Here is a 19,472-nt window from a genome sequence, read left to right as displayed (position 1 = left end):
ATGTAGCTCTTGAGTATTTGAAATGTGATTAATGTGGTTGAAAAACTGAATTGTTAATACCTGTGCTTTTTCTTTCAAAATGAAACATTTTATTCTGAGATTATAGGTTCCTGTGAAGTTGTAATAAACAATACACAGAAATCTCTTGTGCATTTTACCCGGTTCCCCAATGAGACAGTTTGCAGAACTGTAGTACAGTGTCCCAGCCAGGATGCAGATGTTACTGCAGTCACGAAGCAGAATGTTTCCATGACCACAGCAGTCTCTCAGGTTTCTCTACCCACTTTTTATGCAGCCACTCCCACTCCCCTTTAACCTTGGCAGTCACTGACCTGTTCTCTCGTAAGTTTGTCATTTCATGAATGTTAAATAAATTGAATCATTCAGTATATAGCCTTTGGAATTGGCTATTTTCACTCAGCATAATTCTTTGGAATTTCATCCAGGTTGTTTTATGTATCAATAAATAGTATGTTCCTTTTTATTGCTAACTAGTGTTCATGGAATGAAAGTACTATAGTTTGCTTAACCATTCACCCATTGAAGGGCGTCTGAATTGTTTTCTAGCTTTTAGTTGTAACGAATAAAGCTGCAATATGCATTTGTGTATAGGTTTTGGGGTAATGTTATGTTTTATTTCTCAGAGATAAATGCCCTGAAATGCAGTTGCTGAGTTGTGTGGTAGTTACCTGTTAAGTTTTTTAAAGAACTTAAAACTTAACTGTTTTCTAGAGTGGTTGTACTATTTTATGCTCCCATCATCTTGTGTGAGCCATCCCGTTTCTCTGTATCCTTGCCAGTATTTGATGTTGTCACTTTTTTAAAAAATAAATTTTAAAACATTTTATTTACTTTTAGAGAGAGGGGAAGGGAGGAAGAGAGGGAGAGAAACGTCAGTGTGAGAGCAAAACATTGATCATTGCCTGTCACATGCACCCTGAATGGGGACCGAAACTCCAGCCGAGGCCTGTGTCCTGACTGGGAATCCAAGCAGCAACTTCTCGCCTTGCAGGGTGGTGCCCAGCCAACTAAGCTACATATACCAGTCAGGGCTGTCGCTGTTTTTTGTGTTAGCCAGTTTGATAGATGTGTGAGTAATGTCTCACTGTAATTTTTATTTGCATTTACTTTATGTGCCTATTTGCCATCTGTATATCCTTTTGGTGTAATGTTCTTGGCTATTTTCTGTCCACTTTCTAATGAATTTTTTTATTGCTGAGGTGTTTTTTTTTAAGATTTTATTTTTATTTATTTTTAGAAAGAGGGGAAGGGCAGGAAATAGAGATGGAGAGAAACATCAGTGTGCGAGAGAAACATCAATAGATTGCCTCTCACATGGCCGCAACCCAGGACCTGGCCCACAGCCCAGGCCTCAGTCCTGACTGGGAATCGAACCAGCGATTTCTCAGTTGCAGAACAATGCCCAGCCTGTTGAGCCACACCAGTTAGGGATTATTGTTGAGTTTTGATAAGTTGTTTTTATATTTTAGAAATTAGTCATTGGTTACATGTTTTCTCCTAGTCTGTAGCTTGTTCTTTAGCCTCTTTATAAGGGCCTTCATAGAATAAAAGTTTTTAATTTGGATGAATACAGTTTACTAGTTTTTTTCTTTTATGATCATACTTTTGATATTTTTACCTAGATTTAGGTCCCAGAAAATTTTTCCTGATTTTTTCCCCTAAAAGTTTTATAGTTTTATTAAGTCTGCACCTCATTTTGAGTTAAAGTGTGAGACTTAGGTCAAGTTTAACTCATTTTTATCGTATCAGTACTGTTTGTTTTTCAGGCTGTCTTTCCTCCATTGGATTGATTTATACCTATGTCAGAAGTCAGTTGGACATATTTACGTCAGTCTGTTTCTGTTTCCAAATGTATATAATCTGTTACCAGATCTGTATGCTTGTCCCTTCACTGACAACCTGGCAGTCTTGATTGCATGGCCACATAACAAGTCTTAAAATTGAGTTGACTGATTCCTCCCACTTATTTTCTTTCAAAATTGTTTTAGTTCCTTTGTCTTTCTTTTTAATTTTATAATAATCTTGTCCATAGCCACAAAAATCTTGCTGGGATTTTAATATAGTGGTGATAAACTGGTACATTGATGAGGGGAGAATCGACATTTTTGTGACATTGAGTCTTCCAGCCTGTGAAGATGCTGTCTTTCCACTTGTCTAGATCTTTGATTTTTCATTGTGTTATAGTTTTCAGCATACAAGCTCTCTATATATTTTGTTATGTTTATGCTTAAATATTAGATCTTTTGATTGTGAATATTATTGTATTTCTTATTACGGTGTCCACATGTTCATTGATAGACTATATAAATAGGGTAGATTTTGTATGTTTTTCTTGTATAGGCGTATGTTGTTTCATGGGTGCTTCTTGGATGCTGTGTTTTGTCGTGAATTGAAGGTCTGTGGCAACCCCACATTGGGCAAGTCTGTCAGCACCATGGTTCCAATAGCACTTGCTCACTCCTGTCTCTGTGTCACATTTTGGTAATTCTTGCAATATTTTAAACTTTTTCATTATAATTGTTATAGTAATGTATGATCAGCGATCTTTGATGTTGGTAATTGTTTTGGAGTACACGCGTCATGCTGGTACAAAACAGCAAACTGCTGCACCAACTGGCTGTTCCCTTCTCTCTCTCCCTCCCCCTGGGCTTCCCTGAGACAATGATACTGAAATTAGGCAAGTAAGTAACCTTACAGTGGACTCTCAAGTATTCAGGTGCAAGGAAGAGTTTCACGTCTCTCACTTTAAAGCTAGAAGGAATAAGCTAAGTGAGGAAGGCATGTTGAAAAGATAAGATAGGTTGAAAGCTAGGCCTCTTTTGTCAAACGAGTTGTGAATGCAAAGGAAAAGTTCTTAAAGGAAATTATACCTACTACCCCAGTAACACATGAATGAAAAGAAAGAGAAACAGCTTTATTGCTGATACGGAGAAAATTTTAGTGGTGTGGATAGAACCAATCATATTCACTTTTGTCCAAGCCTGATACAGAAGAGGGCTCTAATGTTCTTCAATTCTTTGGAGGCTGAGAGAGGTGAGGACTCTGCAGAAGAAAAATTTGAAGTTAGGAGAGGTTGGTTCATGAAGTTTAAGGAAAGAAACTTTCTTCATAACATAAAAGGGCAAGGTGAAATAGCAAGTGCTGATGTAGAAGCTGCAGCAGGTTATCCAGAAGGTTTGGCTAAGGTAATTAATGAAGGTGGCTACAGTAAACAACATTTTCACTGTGGATAAAATAGCCTTAAATTGGAAGACGATGCATCCATCTAGGACTTTCATAGGAGTAATAGAAGTCAGTGCCTGGCTTCAAAGCCTCAGAGGACAGGCTGACTCTCTTGTTAGGGACTAATGCAGCCGGGGACTTTAAGTTGAAACCAGTGCGCATTTATAATTCTGAAAATCCTAGGGCCCTTGAGAATTGCACTAAATCTTTTCTACCTCTGCTTTATAAATGGACCAACAAAGCCTTGATCACTACATATGTTTATAATATTGTTTACTGAATATTTTAAGCCCACTGTAGAGACCTAAAGATTTCTTCTAAAGTATTACTGCTTATTGACAATGTACCTGCTCACTCAAGAGCTTTGATGGAGATGTAGAACAAGATTAATGTTTTCATGCCTGCTAACACAGCATTCATTCTGTAGCCCATTGATCAAGGAGTAATTTTGACTTTTAAGTCTTATTATTTAAGAAATACATTTTGTAAGCCTGTAGCTGCTGTAGATAGTGATTCCTCCGATCTAGGCGGAGTAAATTGAAAACCTTCTGGAAGGATTCACCATTTTAGATTACATTAAGAACATTTGTGATTCATGGTAAGAAGTCAAAACATAAACATTAATAGGAGTTTAGAAGAAGTTTATTTTAACCTCATGGGTGACTTTGAGAGGCTCAAGACTTTAGTGGAGAAACTAACTACAGATATTGGTGGAGATAGCAAGAGAACTAGAATTAGAAGTGGAACCTGAAGCCCTGGCTGGTGTAGCTCAGTGGATTGAGCTCGGGCCTACGAACCACACGATCAGGGCACATGCCTGGGTTGCAGGCCAGGTCCTGGCAGGGGACCCACAAGAGGCAACCATACATTGATATTTCTCTCCTTCTCTCTTTCCCTTCCCCTCTAAAGATAAATAAAGAAAATCTTTAAAAAAAAAAGAAAAAAAGAAGTGGAGCCTGAAGATTTGACTGGATTGCTGCGATCTTACCATAAAACTAATAGATGAGGAGTTGCTTCTTATGGATAAGCAAAGAAAGTGGTTTCTTGAGATGGAATTTACTCCTGGTGAAGATGCTGTGAAGATTATTGAAATGACCACAAAGGAGTTAGAATAATGCATAAACTTAGTTGATAAAGCAGCATCTGGGTTTGAGAGGGTTGACTTCCAATTTTGAAAGTCCTACTGTGGGTAGAATGCTATCAAACAGTACCACATGCTACAGAGAAATCATTCCTGAAAGGAAGAGTCAGTTTATGTGGCGGAGTTTATTGTTAGTTTATTTTAAGACATTGACACAGTCACCCCTGCTTTTAGCAACCATCACCCTGATCATTCAGCCATCAACATCAAGGGAAGACCCTCCACCAGCAAAAAGATTATGACTTTCTGAAGACTCAATTAATGGTTAGCAATTTTTAGCAATAAAATATTTTTAAGTTAAAGTATGTACATTGTTTTTCTAAACATAATGCTATTGCATACTTCACAGATTATAGTATAGTGTAAATATAACTTTTATGTGCACTGGGAAGCCTAAAGATGTGTGACTTGCTTTATTGTGATATTCCCTCTATTGCAGTGTACTGGAAATGAATCTGCAATATCTCCAGGATATGCCTGTATTCTGCACTTTGCTGAAACTATTTATTTGTTGGAGATTTTATAGGTATTTGGGGATTTTTGTACATAGACAACTATGTCATCTGCAAGGAGGGACACTTCTATTTCTTCCTTTCTGGTGTTTTGTTTTCTGCCTTTTATTTCAGGTTCTAACATCATAGGGTACAATTTTCAGCATTATGTTGAATAACAGTGGCTAGAGTGGACATCTTGCCTTGTTCTCAATTTTAGGACGAAAGCACTTAGTATTTCACCATTAAATATAATGTTAGCTGTAGGCTTTTTATAGATATTTTTAATCAAGTTGAGGAAGTTCTCCACTATTCCAATTTTTCTGGTAGTTTTGTCATGAATGGATGTTGAATTGTGTCATGTTTTTTTCTTCTTTGACGTGGTTGTGATTTTTTTCTTTAGCCTATTGGTATGGTGGGTTAACTGATTTTGAAAGGACTGAACCAGTTTTTCGTAAATCCCTGAAAAAGTTCTTTATTATATATTGCTGATTTATATTTGATAATATTTTGTTAAGGATTTTTACATTTGTATTCATAAGGGATATTAGTTTGTAGGTTTTTAAAAAAAGATTTAATTTATTTTAAAAAAGATTTTATTTATCTTTAGATAGAGGGGAAGGGAGGGAGAAGGAGAGAAACATCAGTGTATGGTTGCCTCTTGTGCACCCTGCACTGGGGCACCTGGCCCACAACCCTGGCATGAGCCCTAACTGGGAATTGAACAAGCAACCTTTTGTTTCTCAGGCCAGTGCTCAATCCACTGAGTCACACCAGCCAGGGCTAAAACAAGATTTTATATATTTATTTTTAGATAGAGGAGAAGGGAGGGAGAAAGAAAGGGAGAGAAACATGAATGTATGGTTGCCTCTCACCTCCCCCCTACTGTGGACCTGACCCACAGTGCAAGCATGTGCCCTGACTGGGAATCGAACCAGTGACCTTTCAGTTCACAGGCTAGCACTCAATCCACTGAGCCATATCAGCCAGGGACGTAGGTTTTTTTTTTTTTTTATTGGCTTTGTCTGATTTTGGTATCAGGATAATATGACTTCATAAAATGAACTGGGACTTGTTTCCCATTTGTATTTTTGGAAGAAATTGTATAGAGGTAAAGTTAATTTTCCCTAAAAGTTTTTGGTAGAATTCTCCATGGAAGCCATTAGGCCTAGAATATCTACTTTGGGAGTTTTAAAGTTGTGAATCAAATTTCATTAAAAGCCATTAGTTGGGTAAGTTGTGGTAGTTAGTGGTTTTTGAGAAATTAGTCCATTTCATATATGTTGTCAAACTTTTGTGTGTAGGGTTGTTCATAGGATTCCCTTATTAGTTTTACATTTTATTCAGTTTCTTTAAAGGATTCCCTTATTAGTCCATAGATGTCTACATAGTCTGTAGTAATAGCTCATGTTTAATTTCTGATATTAGTAATTTGTGTTGCCTTTTTTTCCTTTGTCAGTTTTGCTTAGAGACTCGTCAGTTTTACTGACCAAAGAACCATCAGTTTGTTTCATTGATCGTATTTCTTTCTGTTTTCAATTTCTTTTATTTCTGCTCTTAAGTGTGTTATTGCCTTCCCTTTACTGGCTTTGGGTTTATTTGCTCTTTTTCTAGGTTCTTGGGGTGGGGCTTACATTATTGATTTGAGACTTCTCTTTTTTTTTAAGTTTTAAAAAATACTTTATTTACTGTTTTAGAGAGAGAGTGAGGGAGGGAGAAAGAAAGGGAGAGAAACATGAATGTGAAAGAGAAACATTGGTCAGTTGTCTCTCCTTGTGCATCCTAACTGGGACTGAAACTGCAACCCAGGTATGTGGCTGGGAATCAGACTGGATGACGCCCAACCAACTGAGCCACACTTGTCTGGGCAAGAGAGACTTCTCTTTTCTGGTGTATGCATTTATTGCTATACATTTTTGTCATTGCTGTTTTAGCTGTTTTCTACAAATTTGAATGTGGCGTATTATTGTTTTCATTTATTTCAATGTATTTTTAAATTTTCCTTGAGACTTCCTCTTTGACCCATGGGTTATTTAGTATATTGCTTAGGTTCCAAGTGTTTGGGGATATCCTTGTTATCTTTCTGTTACTAATGTCTAGTTTGATTTCACTGTGGTCAGAGAACATACTTTGTATGATATTAATTCTTTTAAATTTGTTGAGGTTTGTTTTATAGCCTAAGATGTGGTCTCCCTTGTTTTATGTTCTGTGAACACTTGAAGAAGAATGCGTATTCTGCAATTACTCAGTGGGGTGTTCTATAAATGTTGATTAGATCTTTTAATGGTGTTATGAGTTCTATATCCTTGCAGATCTTCTATCCAGTTAATCTGTAAATTGTTGAGAGGGGTATTAGAGTCTCTTAACTGTAATTGTGGGTTTGTCTATTTTATTTTTGTCAGTTTCTGTTTCATTTCTTTAGTGGCTCTGTTGTTTGGTCCTACACATTTAGACAAATGTTTCTTGCTATATCTTTTTGGTGGACCGATCCTTTGTGATTATATAATGCACTCTCTGGTAATTTTCTTTGCTCTAAATTCTACTTTATCTGGTATTAATGCATATAAAAATGTGATTTAAATTTAAATTTAAATAGGCACATGTGGCTGGTGACTTCCATAATAACAGTGCAGTTCTGGAAGATGGAGAGAGCTATGACACAATAAATTTAATTAAAAGGTAAAATTTATCATATGTTAGAAAGTGTTAAGGGCAGTGGGTGGGTAGCAGGGAAAGGAGAATGAATGGGGCAGAGGGAGTGGGGGGTATGATTGTAAATTGGGTGATCAAGGAAGAAGTTATTGAATGAGACACTTGAACAGAGATTTGAAGGAGTGAGAAAACAATGTGTATACCTTGAGGAAGAGTATCAAAGGCCTACAGGGAGGTGGGCCATGGTAAGAATGTTAGTTTTTACTCCGAGTGACATGGAGAACCACTTGAAGATTTATAGCAGACCCTGATTGAGTCTGACTTATGTTTAATGAAGATCATTCTGGCTGGTAAGTCGAAAATAAACTGTAGGGGTTAAGGGTTGGAATTAGACCATTTAGGAGGTAAGAATACTGGTGATGGTAGCCAATCGAATGGTTAGAGTAGATTTGGGGGATAATATCAAACATTTAGTTGTGGATATGTTAAGTTCGAAATGTGTATTAGGCAGAGAAAGCACGTAGACTGCCTGCTGTTGTAGAGCTTATACTTTACCAGAATATGGCTAGTAAATACAATAAGTAAGTAAAATAAATAAAATAATGTACTCTGTTAGAAAGTGTTATGGGGAAAATTCAAGTAAGGGAAGAAGGGTGAAGTAGTGTTACGGGACTGACTTCTGAGAGGGTAACATCTGAGTAATGATAGGAAGGCAGTGGGAAATACTACCTGGGGGAGTAGTAATTCAGTAAAGGAAACCAAGGTGTTAAGGTTCTCAGGTGGGAGTCTGGCTAATGTGTTTGAGGAAGAGTAAGGAGGTACTTACTATGTAGCTGGAACGACATGAGCAGTGAAAAAGGATGGGGGTGATGTCACTGAGGTAACAAGTATGTCGGTTATACACCCTTTTAAGGGCTCTGGCTTTTACCCTGAGTGAGATAGGGAGCTTAGTGGATAGTTTAACAGAAGAGAGGCATGATCTGACCTATCGTTCAACTAAGTTACTCTGATTGATTTGCTAAATAGATTGAAGGGGCAAGAGTGGAAGCAGAAAGATTGGTTAGGAGACTGTTAATAGTAATCCAGGCAAGAAGCTGTGGTAACCCTGAGGATGGTGAGGAACAATTATATTCTGGATACATTTTACGGGTTGTACTGACAAAAAAGGCTTGCTGATTGGATGTGGGATGAGAAGAGTCAAGCAAGAACTATTCCAAGATTTTTGACCTGAGCAGTTGAAAGGACAGAGTTGCATTGAGATAGTAAAGACTGAGAGGAGCAGTTTGGAAAGATGATCAGGAGCTCAGTTTTGGACATCCTGAATTTGTGATGCCAAATGTGGGTGTTCAGTACGGTCTTACGGTTTTTCTTCACAGAAATAATGATATTACAACAGTGTGCTCACTGTTCTGAAAAATGTTACATTTGTTAAGATTTTACTATTTAACATGTTTGGTTCTGGCAACACTTGAATATTTTGGAGAGGGAGAAATTGACTGTTTTTTGACTTTGCTGCCAGAGTTGATGGTACTTCCTTAGAGTTAAATAATGATATTCCAATTTTAGAAATGAAACGTAACTATATAGTCTCAGTGTTTCTACTTGCTTTCTATTTTAGGTCCTATTACTGCTGGATTGTGCAAGATATTTAACCCTGTTTTCTTTGAGGTATGACTTAAATAATAAACGTCTTACATATTAAAAGGGAAACATTTTAGTTTTGGAAGTCAGAATGCCAAGGAGAAGGAAAAATCTTGGGGGAAGTCCTTTTCGGAAGACTGCAGACTTTAAGGAAGTTGTATCCAGTGTTGCTAGTCGTGAGGAGCCAACTACTCTTCCTTCCATGTGTGAAACAAAAGAGAAGGAAGAACTCTTCATCAGTATCTCAGAGATGTTTTCTGATCTGGATCCCGATGTAGTGTATTTGATGCTTTCTGAATGTGATTTCAAAGGTGAGAAAAAGTTTAGTTTGAACCCTTTGTATCTTATAAGAAGACTTCTTGTACTATACTGTGACCAGTAGTATTACAGAGAAATGACTGCCTTGTTTCTATCTTGTTCATCACTTACTGAGCATCTGCTGTGGGAAAGGTTCTAAGTTGGGTGTTATGAGGGATAGGAAGAAGAATAAAGTGTAGTTTCTGCTTTTAAGAAATGGACAGTTCAGGGTGGGGCGTAAAAAAAAGAAAAAGAAATGTATAGTTCTTGATGTAAGATGTATGTATAATTATCATATTGTTTTATTTTTTACCTCCTTGCTAGACCAGGTTGGCACTATTGATGTTTTAAACTAGATAATTCTTTCCTGTGAGTGGCTCTCTTGTGTGTCGTAGGATATTCAGTAGCATCCCTGACCTGTACCCACTAGATGCTGGTAGCATGTCCCCCAATACCTATTTGTGACAATTAAAAATGTCTCCATATATTGTCATTGTTCCTTGGGGGTCAAAATCATCCCTAGCTGAGAACAACTGTCCTAGAATGTAAGCTCCATAAAGACAGATTTTAAAAACTATTTTGTTTCTGGGTTTTTGTTTTTTTTTTTACTGATATATCCCCAGCCACTAATACAGCAAATGACTCTCAGTAGGACTTCAGTAACTATTTATTGAGTGGAAAGGTAATTATAATGGTGGGAATGAGAGCCGATAAGGGTTGAGGCTAGTAGAGTAGTGTGGTTTGAAAACACTGGCTTCGGAGTCAAGAACCCTGGGTTGGATTGCCAGCTCTGCAGCTTAACCTCTTTGGGTCTCAGTTTTCTTACCTGTTAATGAGAAAAATAATAGTACATAACTCATATTACTTATTTGGTGAGGATCAAGGGGTGTGTGTGTGTTGGTAAAGCCTTCAACCTAATGAGTTATTAATGACTTTTAATAAACTATTTAGAAGTACGTTTGCTTCAGAAGGGGCAGTATCAAAGTTAACTGCATGAGTAAATTAAATGTTGATGCTTAGTATTGCTATTGACTGTGATTACTCTAAGATAAAATTATTGTAGATTTGGAATGTCTTGGTAATGCATGATAAACTTCCATTTTTATTTATTCCGTGGTCTGTGATGTGAGTTTATGTATCTTGTTATGATATAAATGCAGAAAAACCAATTTTCAGCAGTCCACATGATGCTCAGAAATAATAGTGTGTAGAATTTTATAAGCGTGGTTTCCATATGTATTTCCTAATTTTGATGTTTTAAAAATTTATTTGTTGCATATAAACTAACATAGCAATGAGGAATTAGAAGAATATTACCCCAATCCTAACAAAAATAATTTTTCTAGGATCTTTTCTACACCTTGCTCATTAATACTGATAATTTTGAGTAGTTTGAATAGAAGCATTGATGAAATTGCATATTCAGCTTTTTAAACTTAATCTAATAATTTTTTCACTGTTGCTGGAATCTTTAAATTTATTTTTACTAGTTTTCCACTGAGTTGTTGTGTTCTAAGTTATTTAATTATATATCTAAGTTTTTCATGAATACTTAATATTTCAGAAATATCTTGGTACAAATAGTTTTTATCTCTTTTGCCCTTTTTTTCTTAGTCCTCAAGTTTTATTTCTCAGGCTGTGGGTGAGAGCAGTTTTCCGTTCTTGGAAACACTGCAAAATTGCCTATCAAGGAGGTATAATAACACCAGCCCTGTATGAATATAGTGGTTTCATTGTAGCCTTTTCAGAATTGTGTAGTGGTGTTTTAAGATTATAATAGGAATAAAATTACTTTTCTTAAGTTGTGTTTCTTTTTTTTTAGTTTTTTTTTAAATAAAGAAGAATGTTTAACATTTTGTGTATGAATTATTCATTAGTTCTTATGTGAATTGTTTTATGTGTTTTTGTTGTTTGTTTACCATTTCAATATTTTTGAGCAGTCTGTATAAGGACTTCTCATTTGTGTGATCTATGTCTCGACCTTTTAATTTAATACTGCTCTTTCTTTTAGACACATTAATTTTTTTGGTTCATCTTGTCTTTTGTGGGTTTTCAATCATGTATATTTTCTTTCATAGAAATACCTGTTGTATTTTCTTTCTTTCTTTTTTTCCTGTGTTTAGGGCTTCTGGCTTTTGTAGTAGTATTGCTATAATCTCCTAACTGATCTCTCTGTCAGGCTTCTTCCCTCCAATGCATCTTTGTTTTTCTTCTTAAGGGAACATTAATTGGGTGCTTACTAGGTGCCTGTCCTTGTGCACAGCAATTTTTCATGGATTATCTCATTTAGTCCTCACAGCCACCCTATGAGGTAGGTACTTTTATTATCCCCATATTGCAAATGAGAAAATCAGGCTTAGGAAAGTTGAACAACACGTTCAAAGTGTCATAGCCAGCAAGTAAGGATTTAAATGCTGGTGTTCCGACTCCACATGAGAGCTGTTACCTGCTGTGCTGTGTTGTTTCCATATTTATCTTCCTTAAAAGAATGGAAGACAGAACATAAACGTGGAACAAAAAAGCCACACGTTTCAAGTGCTTCACAATTCTAATGGCTCCCTGTTTATATTGTCATGGGAAGAGCTCAGCATTGGAGTCAGACTTACCAGTCATGGGTCTGTCACTTATTATCTGTGTGACTTGGGCCAAGTTAATGTACTTTGTGAATTTGATTTTCTTTGTCTATTTGTTGGGAATTCTATACCTCATAGTATTTTTTGAGGATTCAGTGAGGTGGTACATATAATATGTCTAGCCTAAATGATATGACAGGTAGTTTCCCTTCAAGTTCCCTTAGAAAACAAAAAAAAGGTATTTCTTACCATGACATACAGGACACCTTCAGATTTCCCCAGATCTTCCTTTTCCAGTTTTATCTCCTTCTCTCCTCCATTATACTGTTGTGTGTCCCCCAGCTTCTTTTAATACCTTAAACATGCTCTGTGTTTTCAGGACTGGCTTTGCCTTTCCCTTCCGTGTGTGACAGGTTTATTTTTACTCCTCAAGTCCTAGTTCCCATATCACCCTATGTGAAATCTTCCTTACTTTCCTATAAGGCTGCTATGACATTTGTATATTAAAAATGTGCATTATGTAATCTGTAATGTCATTGTCTACTAATGTAATTATCTTTAATTGCCTCCATTATGCTGCAGAAAATCCTTAAAACAGTTTTTTATTTTTAAAAGTAATTTTTTAGTTAGTTGACATACAATATTATATTAGTTTCAGGTATACAGTGTAGTGATAAGACATTACATACGTTATGAAGTGATCACCCTGATAAGTCTGTACTCATCTGGTACCATACACTGGTATTATAATATTATTGACTGTTCCCTACACTGTACTTTATATCTCCGTGACTGTTTTTATAGCTGGCAGTTTTTATTTATTAATCTACACAGTCCCTTTATGTATAGTAAAACAGTGTCTTACCCATCTTTGTACAAGATATATCTGATATGCAGGTACATGTGCTTACCTATTTTTTTTTTACTAAGTGAAATTCATAGCATGGACCACATCATCAAATTAGATTTACTAGAAATGTAAATACTTTTTATTTAAAGGACAAGTGGTAGGTAAGTATTTGTCTAAATCAACTGGTTTTAGGATCTTTAGAAATAACCCTAGGGCATACAGTTGCAGATCTTTTTACATTTACCCAGTAAATTCATCAGAGACTGTCTACTTGATGGCAGTTTTATTAACCTAATTTGATACTATTTGTAAGTAACAACAAATAGTTGTTACTATGGCTCTATCTTTTAGATACTATTTGTAAGTAACAACAAATTGTTGTTACATGGCTCTATCTTTTAGACCTTTCACTAATACAGACTGGTATATTAGTAAAGTATTAATTTTAAGATTTGAATATTTATGAATTTCTCAATTTTTTATTCAATGCAAAATTGAGTATAATTACATGTATAGTTTAATCAAATTATATTTTACTATTTTCAATACATATAGGTATATATTTTATTGCTGTTATTCTTATTGTTGTACAGTTGACATTGTCATGGATAGTTTATTAGAATTATCTGCCAATGATACCAAGATAAAAGGATCGTCTTCAAAAAGCGTCATTGCTTCAGAGAACCAAGTAAGGGCAGCAGGACATGAAATAATGGAAAAGTGTCCTGAAGAAGAGAGTGAAGATTCAAAAGTGAATTCACACTTGGACCTGAACCTCTCTGAAGACTTGGATTCTTTAATACAGAATGCTTTTGAGAACTTGAACTCTCCTTCTGGTGAAAAAGTATACTCATTTTTGCCTTCGCAAGATGTTAATATTTTTAGTGACCAGAGTGCATTTATAAATTCGGATTCAAACAGTGAAAATTTAGAGAATTCTACTTTAAGTTCAAACCCCTTGACTTCACAGTCAGTTTCAAATGAGTCCAGAAATTGTATAAAGGATAACACATTGGAAGATTCTCTTCTCAGTTGTTCTTCAAATGAGGGAAATGACACTGTGGTGGGTTGTAGCAATCTTGATCAAAGAGAGAAAGAGCTCTTAGAATCTGAGTGTGTTGAAACTCAGTTCTCTCAAGCCCCTGCAGATTTGGATGCTAATGAACCTCAGGCTCCTTTAACCCACACTGGGCAAAACCCAGGGCTTGGTTTACTAGGTACAGGTGGGGATCAGAAATCTACTTCTGTCCCCGATGTGTTTGTACCTTCTGAAGAATTCAGTTTCAAGCCACACAAGCATAATGAATTGCCACCAAAGAGGAAGGCTGTGAATTACTGCCCAGTATTTACTCCCATCCCTGTACTGATGCCTCCTCCACCTCCACCAATGTGGAATCCACTGATGCCTGCTTTTGACCTCTTTCAAGGAAACCGTGGCTTTGTAGCTCCTATTACCACAGCTACACCCTGGAGACCTGTCAACTTTACATTTCCTTCCCCAGTCATTTCTCACCCTTTCCCAACAAAGGTATGGAGAAACAAAGAAAGAACAAGTGCTTATCAAGTACAAGAAACTCCAGTTACTCAGGTTGTAAGAAAGAAGACATCTTATGTCGGACTAATTCTCGTACTTCTCAGAGGGCTTCCGGGATCGGGAAAATCTTTTTTGGCAAGGTATGAGGTTTAATTGAATTTTCAAAAGTATAGGGCACAAACCTGAACATTTGTAAAATAGGGTATGAATATGTGCTTTCGCTTAATCGAGATGTTTAGTAACCCCTAAAATATTTTCCTCCTACTGATTTTTTTCTGATGCTAATTGAACTATTTTCACCAGAAATTTTTTTTTTAAAGATTTTATTTATGTATTTATTTATCTTTAGAGGGGAAGGAGAGGGGGAGAGAAACATCAGTGTATGGTTGCCTTTCGTGTGTCCCCTGCTGGGAGTTGGCCTGCAGGGAACCCACCTGCAACCCAGGCATGTGCCCTGACTGGGAATCGAACCGCGATCCTCTGGTTCACAGGCCCACGCTCAATCCACTGAGCTACACCAGCCAGGGCTCACCAGAAATTTTTATTGATTTTTTTCATCTTAGATTATCATTTTAAGAGGTGGAATAAAAGAAAAAAATTAAAGATGATTCTATGATTGTGAGTTTGTGAAATCACTAGAAACAGCTTTATGTGAAAGAAAACTAATTTGAGTGGGAGAAAGATGAGTTCCTCTTTGATTAGAGTTAAATAGCCATAATAGATTTTGAATTCAAGAAAGTCTTCAGTATAAGAATTTTACTGGTAATTGGGAATTTGAGATTGTAGCATGTTAAATAATGCTTTTAGAAATGTGTGATTTGAAGGAGGAGAGCACAGGATGAGTCACTGGTAGTCAAGAGAACTTGTAAGATACAGTGCCCTCCATTATTTTGTCTTATATCCATCTGTGTGCCTTTCGTAGTTAAGGTAGGTTGTGGGTGCCTTGGTTGGAGAGAACTGGAGTCAGGGATTACGGGCAGCTTGGTTGTGTTTTCAGTGGTACTAGTTCAAGAGCATTGCTTTCAAAGTGTCTCCCCCTTAGCCTTTTTAATTTCCTGAAGATTTTAATATGTAGTCTATTTTATTTTTCAGTTCTTTCGTTTTCTTTCACATTTTAACTCATTGCTCTCAGCTGTTCTTAGCTGGGTCTTTTTTTGTTTGGTCGTGGCTGTATCTGGTCTTAGTGAACATGCATATATGCTTGGAAATGTCCTTGATAAACTCATTTTTAGTTGATTTGTGATATGCTTTCCTTGTTTAGATTTATCTCCCATTAAATTTCCACATGTTCTACTCATACACTTATAAGTATATGCTTCTATAGATGTATTATATAGGCTTTTTCTCATTGATTTAATGACAACAATAATAAAACATTTAAACTTAATATAATGGATATTGAAATCAGTCATGATACTACATTTTGTGAAAGATTGGAATGAAAGGTAATAGAACTGTGGCACAGTTTAGATTTCAGGGCCCTTAGGGCAAGAGGCAGCTACAGTTAGAAAATGGGAAGAGAAAGAAGTGTTTTTGACCTTGGTCTGGTAGCTCAGTTGGTTGGATAGATGAAGTTTGTGGTTCAGTCTCTGGTCAGGACACATACAAGAATCAACCAATGAATGCATAAATATGTGGAACAACAAAACAATGTTTCTCCTCTCTTTACCCCTTTCTTCCCTTCCTCTCTCTCTCTAAAATGAACGACAAGAAAGAATCGCTTTTCACAAAGTAGGAACTTACACACACACACACACACACACACGTGTGTGTGTGTGTGTGTGTGTATGTGCATATATATATATTTATATATATATAAATTTATATATAAATATATTTATTTAACTTTTACTATTTTATTTACTTTTAGAGAGAAGGTAAGGGAGGGAGAAAGAGAGGGACAGAAACATCAATGTGTAGTTGCCTCTCATGTGCCCCCTACTGGAGACCTGGCCTGCAACCCAGGCATGTGCCCTGACTGGGAATCAAACCAGCGGCCCTTTGGTTTGCAGGCCCCGGGCTCAGTCCACCGAGCAACATCAGCCAGTGCTAATACTTTTTTGAATGAATAGAGAGTAGTAACTGGGAAGTGCAGAGACATATAAGCCAAGTTTTTTCAGAGAGAATAGTGCACAATGTTAGACTAGTGCAAGCCCAAGGGAAAAAAGGGCTGAAAAAGGCTTTTGGACTTACTCTAAAGAAGGTCATGAATGGCTGTCTTAAAAACAATTTTGTTTCCCTGTGAAGGTGGGGGGAGGGAAGGGTAAAGGGAGTATTGATAATAAAGCAGTTAAGGGAAAGAGAGAAGGTGGGTAGTAGGAAAGGGGTTCTAGAAGTGTGGTGAAAAATTTTAAAGAGAGCTGAGATGTGTACATGTTTAAAAGGAAAAGAAGTGTCAGAGAAGGGAAAACCTAACAGATAAAAGAGGATAAATGTAGGAGTCTCAGAAGGTGGCACGATCAGGTGAGCATTCACTAGAATGTAAGTTCCATGAGTGTAAGAATTTTTACCTTTTTCGCTGATGTATGCTCAGTGCTTGAAGGCAGCAGTGCTTGGCAGGTGCTAATAAACTTAGTAGGTGCTAATAAAAGTTAAATTCAGAGACATTTTAGCTTTTAGGTACACTTAAACATATTTTAGAGGAGAGAATAAACAGTGATATTTTACATATGGTCAAGAATGGTAGCATTGTTGTATTCTGTTTGTTTAGTTTTTGTATGTATTTCAGTTATGTAGAAGATTTATGCCAAAATTGGGAAAGAGAGGGATAAAAAAATTACACAAAACTGTTTTAGCTTTGTATAATTTAACAGATTAAATTAATAGTCTATCATAAATATTGTATTTTGGGATGGTTTTGGCATACTCACTAAATTTATAGCAATATATATACAAAGAACAATCTGCTTTTGAAAATACCATACCAAGGGAGCTGCCCACCTTGAAGTGACCTTGCACGTAGGGTAGGTGAAGATCATTCTGTATCAAGTGACCAGATTAGGCGGATGAGGTTCTGAAACATTTTAAGTTACCAAGTTTTCATGATAATTAAAAATTTGTTAATCTTTAAGCCTTTACAGTTAAGGGTAAATACCTCTATAACATTCAAACATTTCTGAAATAATGATTTATTCAAAGCAAATAGACTTGCCTTAGGTCAGTTGCCTTGGGAGTCAAACTTCTACAGAGTTTATGGTGGACTCTGGCCAGCAGAGTCTGCCTGTTGTGGTCAACAACAATCCTGTGGAGAAAAAGCGAACAGGCACGACTACTCTTTCAAGGGGAGAGCGCCTGTGGGTGCCTTGGCCACTTCCTCAAGAGGGGAGCACCTGGACCCTTGCCTAGACAGGCTTTTATTATTTTTCTCGGGTCTTACATCAGAGAAAGATTTATTATCTATTACATAGAACATTATTGTCTCCATTTTAGGTATAATCAAGGAAATGAAAATAACATGCAGAAGGGAATGGGATGAGCTGATTAGCTCTGTCCTTGGGAAAGCTCCCACAGGCTTTGGAAGTTACCTTGAAGATAGACAATACACATTTGTTGCTTTAGACCAGGGTGATGGAATTTCAGCAAGAGCAAGCCATAACAGTCTCTATGCATTTTCTAGGCCTGATTCCCATGGAAAAACACGGTTTGAAGGTCTGGCTCCTGCCCACCACTTCGCTTCTGTAGGTTTTCCATACAGAGCTGAGTCACGTTTGCCAGGCCAAGACAAACTGGTCCCCTACAGAATTTCTAATGTGATATGTTTGAATATTATGATATCCTCACTTTTAATAATAATAATTGAATTTTTAATTTGGGTTATGATCTTACAAAAATTAGAGAATTAAGAAAAAAATTAATGAAAATAATTCCATTTATCATTTATAGGACTTTGCAAGAGGATAATCCAAGTGGAATCATTCTTAGTACTGATGATTATTTTTATATAAATGGACAGTACCAGTTTGATGTAAAGTACTTAGGAGAAGCACATGAATGGAACCAGAATCGTGGTAAGAATAGATATCAGATTTCAGATAATATTGAATAATATGAAGAAAAAATTCTTTTTGTACTTGTATTTTGAGACATATAACTTTTTTAAAAAGTTATAATCAACTTGAATTTATAACTAGATTTCTAATACATAAAATTATAACTACTCTTATGTTACTTAATAAAGTAAAAGACATCTCAAAACTTATGAATATTAAATGCAGTAATTTTTGTAATATGCATAGAACATGCATGGAATATTTAAGTTTCATGTAATCAATGGGGATCTTGTCAGAAGTAAAACAGATTTTCTACTTGCATCTCAGAATAGCTCAAGTTGGTTACAGTTATCTGGTATGCTGTGGTTGCAGTTTTCTAAGATGGGAGTTTGCATTGTTAGACACCAGTCTTTCCTAGATTGGTTTAATTTTAATGGAGGGTAGTAAAAGTAAAAATGGCTTTCCTCAAACTGATCCTGCAGGGAGATCATAGGTAAAATTTGCACTTCTTTATTGGTATAAGTTTCTATTCATTGAAGATGGTTTTTGTCATGAAATGTATAGTTATATGAATGGTTTGAATTTCATAAGGGGAATTTTTTTTATTGAATTTACTTTTTAGAGAGGGGGGAAGGGAAAGAGAAGGCAAGAGAAACATTGATGTGTGAGAGACATCTGTTGTTGCCTCTCACAACCCAGGGAACCTGGCTCACAACCCAGGTATGTGCCCTGACTGGGAGTTGAACCAGTGACCTTTCAGTTCACAGGCCAGTGCTTAATCCACTGAGCCACACTAGCTGGGGCAATATGGGGAATTCTTTTTCTTTTTTTTTTTTTAAGATTTTATTTATTTATCTTTACAGGGGAAGGAGAGAGGGAGAGAAACATCAATATATGGTTGCCTCTAATGTGTCCCCTGCTGGTAACTGGCCTGCAGGGAACTGGTCTGCAACCCAGGCATGTGCCGAGACTGGGAATTGAACTGCAATCCTCTGGTTCACAGGCCTGCACTCAGTCCACTGAGCTATACCAGCCAGGGCCCATCTGGGGAATTCTTATTG

The 19,472-nt window shown here is 36.5% G+C and overlaps 1 protein-coding gene across 4 annotated transcripts in view; it reads left to right on the top strand.

The window, feature by feature from the left end:
• The window catches only part of N4BP2 (NEDD4 binding protein 2), a 98,977-nt gene that overhangs the window by 24,574 nt on the left and 54,931 nt on the right, over positions 1 to 19,472 (top strand). For 2 of the 4 annotated variants that reach the window (XM_037064298.1, XM_037064296.1), the window contains exons 3-5: positions 9,146 to 9,479; positions 13,482 to 14,562; positions 18,305 to 18,429. In XM_037064298.1, the coding sequence (XP_036920193.1) occupies positions 9,260 to 9,479; positions 13,482 to 14,562; positions 18,305 to 18,429 (1,426 nt within the window). In that variant the 5' untranslated portion in view covers positions 9,146 to 9,259. Of the gene's footprint in view, positions 1 to 7,471; positions 7,555 to 9,145; positions 9,480 to 13,481; positions 14,563 to 18,304; positions 18,430 to 19,472 lie in introns of all 4 variants that reach the window. The other 2 variants (XM_037064297.1, XM_037064300.1) reach the window with 2 other exon arrangements.

The sequence above is a fragment of the Sturnira hondurensis genome, unplaced genomic scaffold, assembly GCF_014824575.4.
Source record: "Sturnira hondurensis isolate 20B ecotype Veracruz unplaced genomic scaffold, ASM1482457v3 Scaffold0015056, whole genome shotgun sequence".
NCBI classification, from domain to species: Eukaryota; Metazoa; Chordata; class Mammalia; order Chiroptera; family Phyllostomidae; genus Sturnira; species Sturnira hondurensis.
The sequence above is the reverse complement of the archived record's forward strand: the minus strand, read 5'-3'. Positions and strand labels throughout refer to the sequence as shown.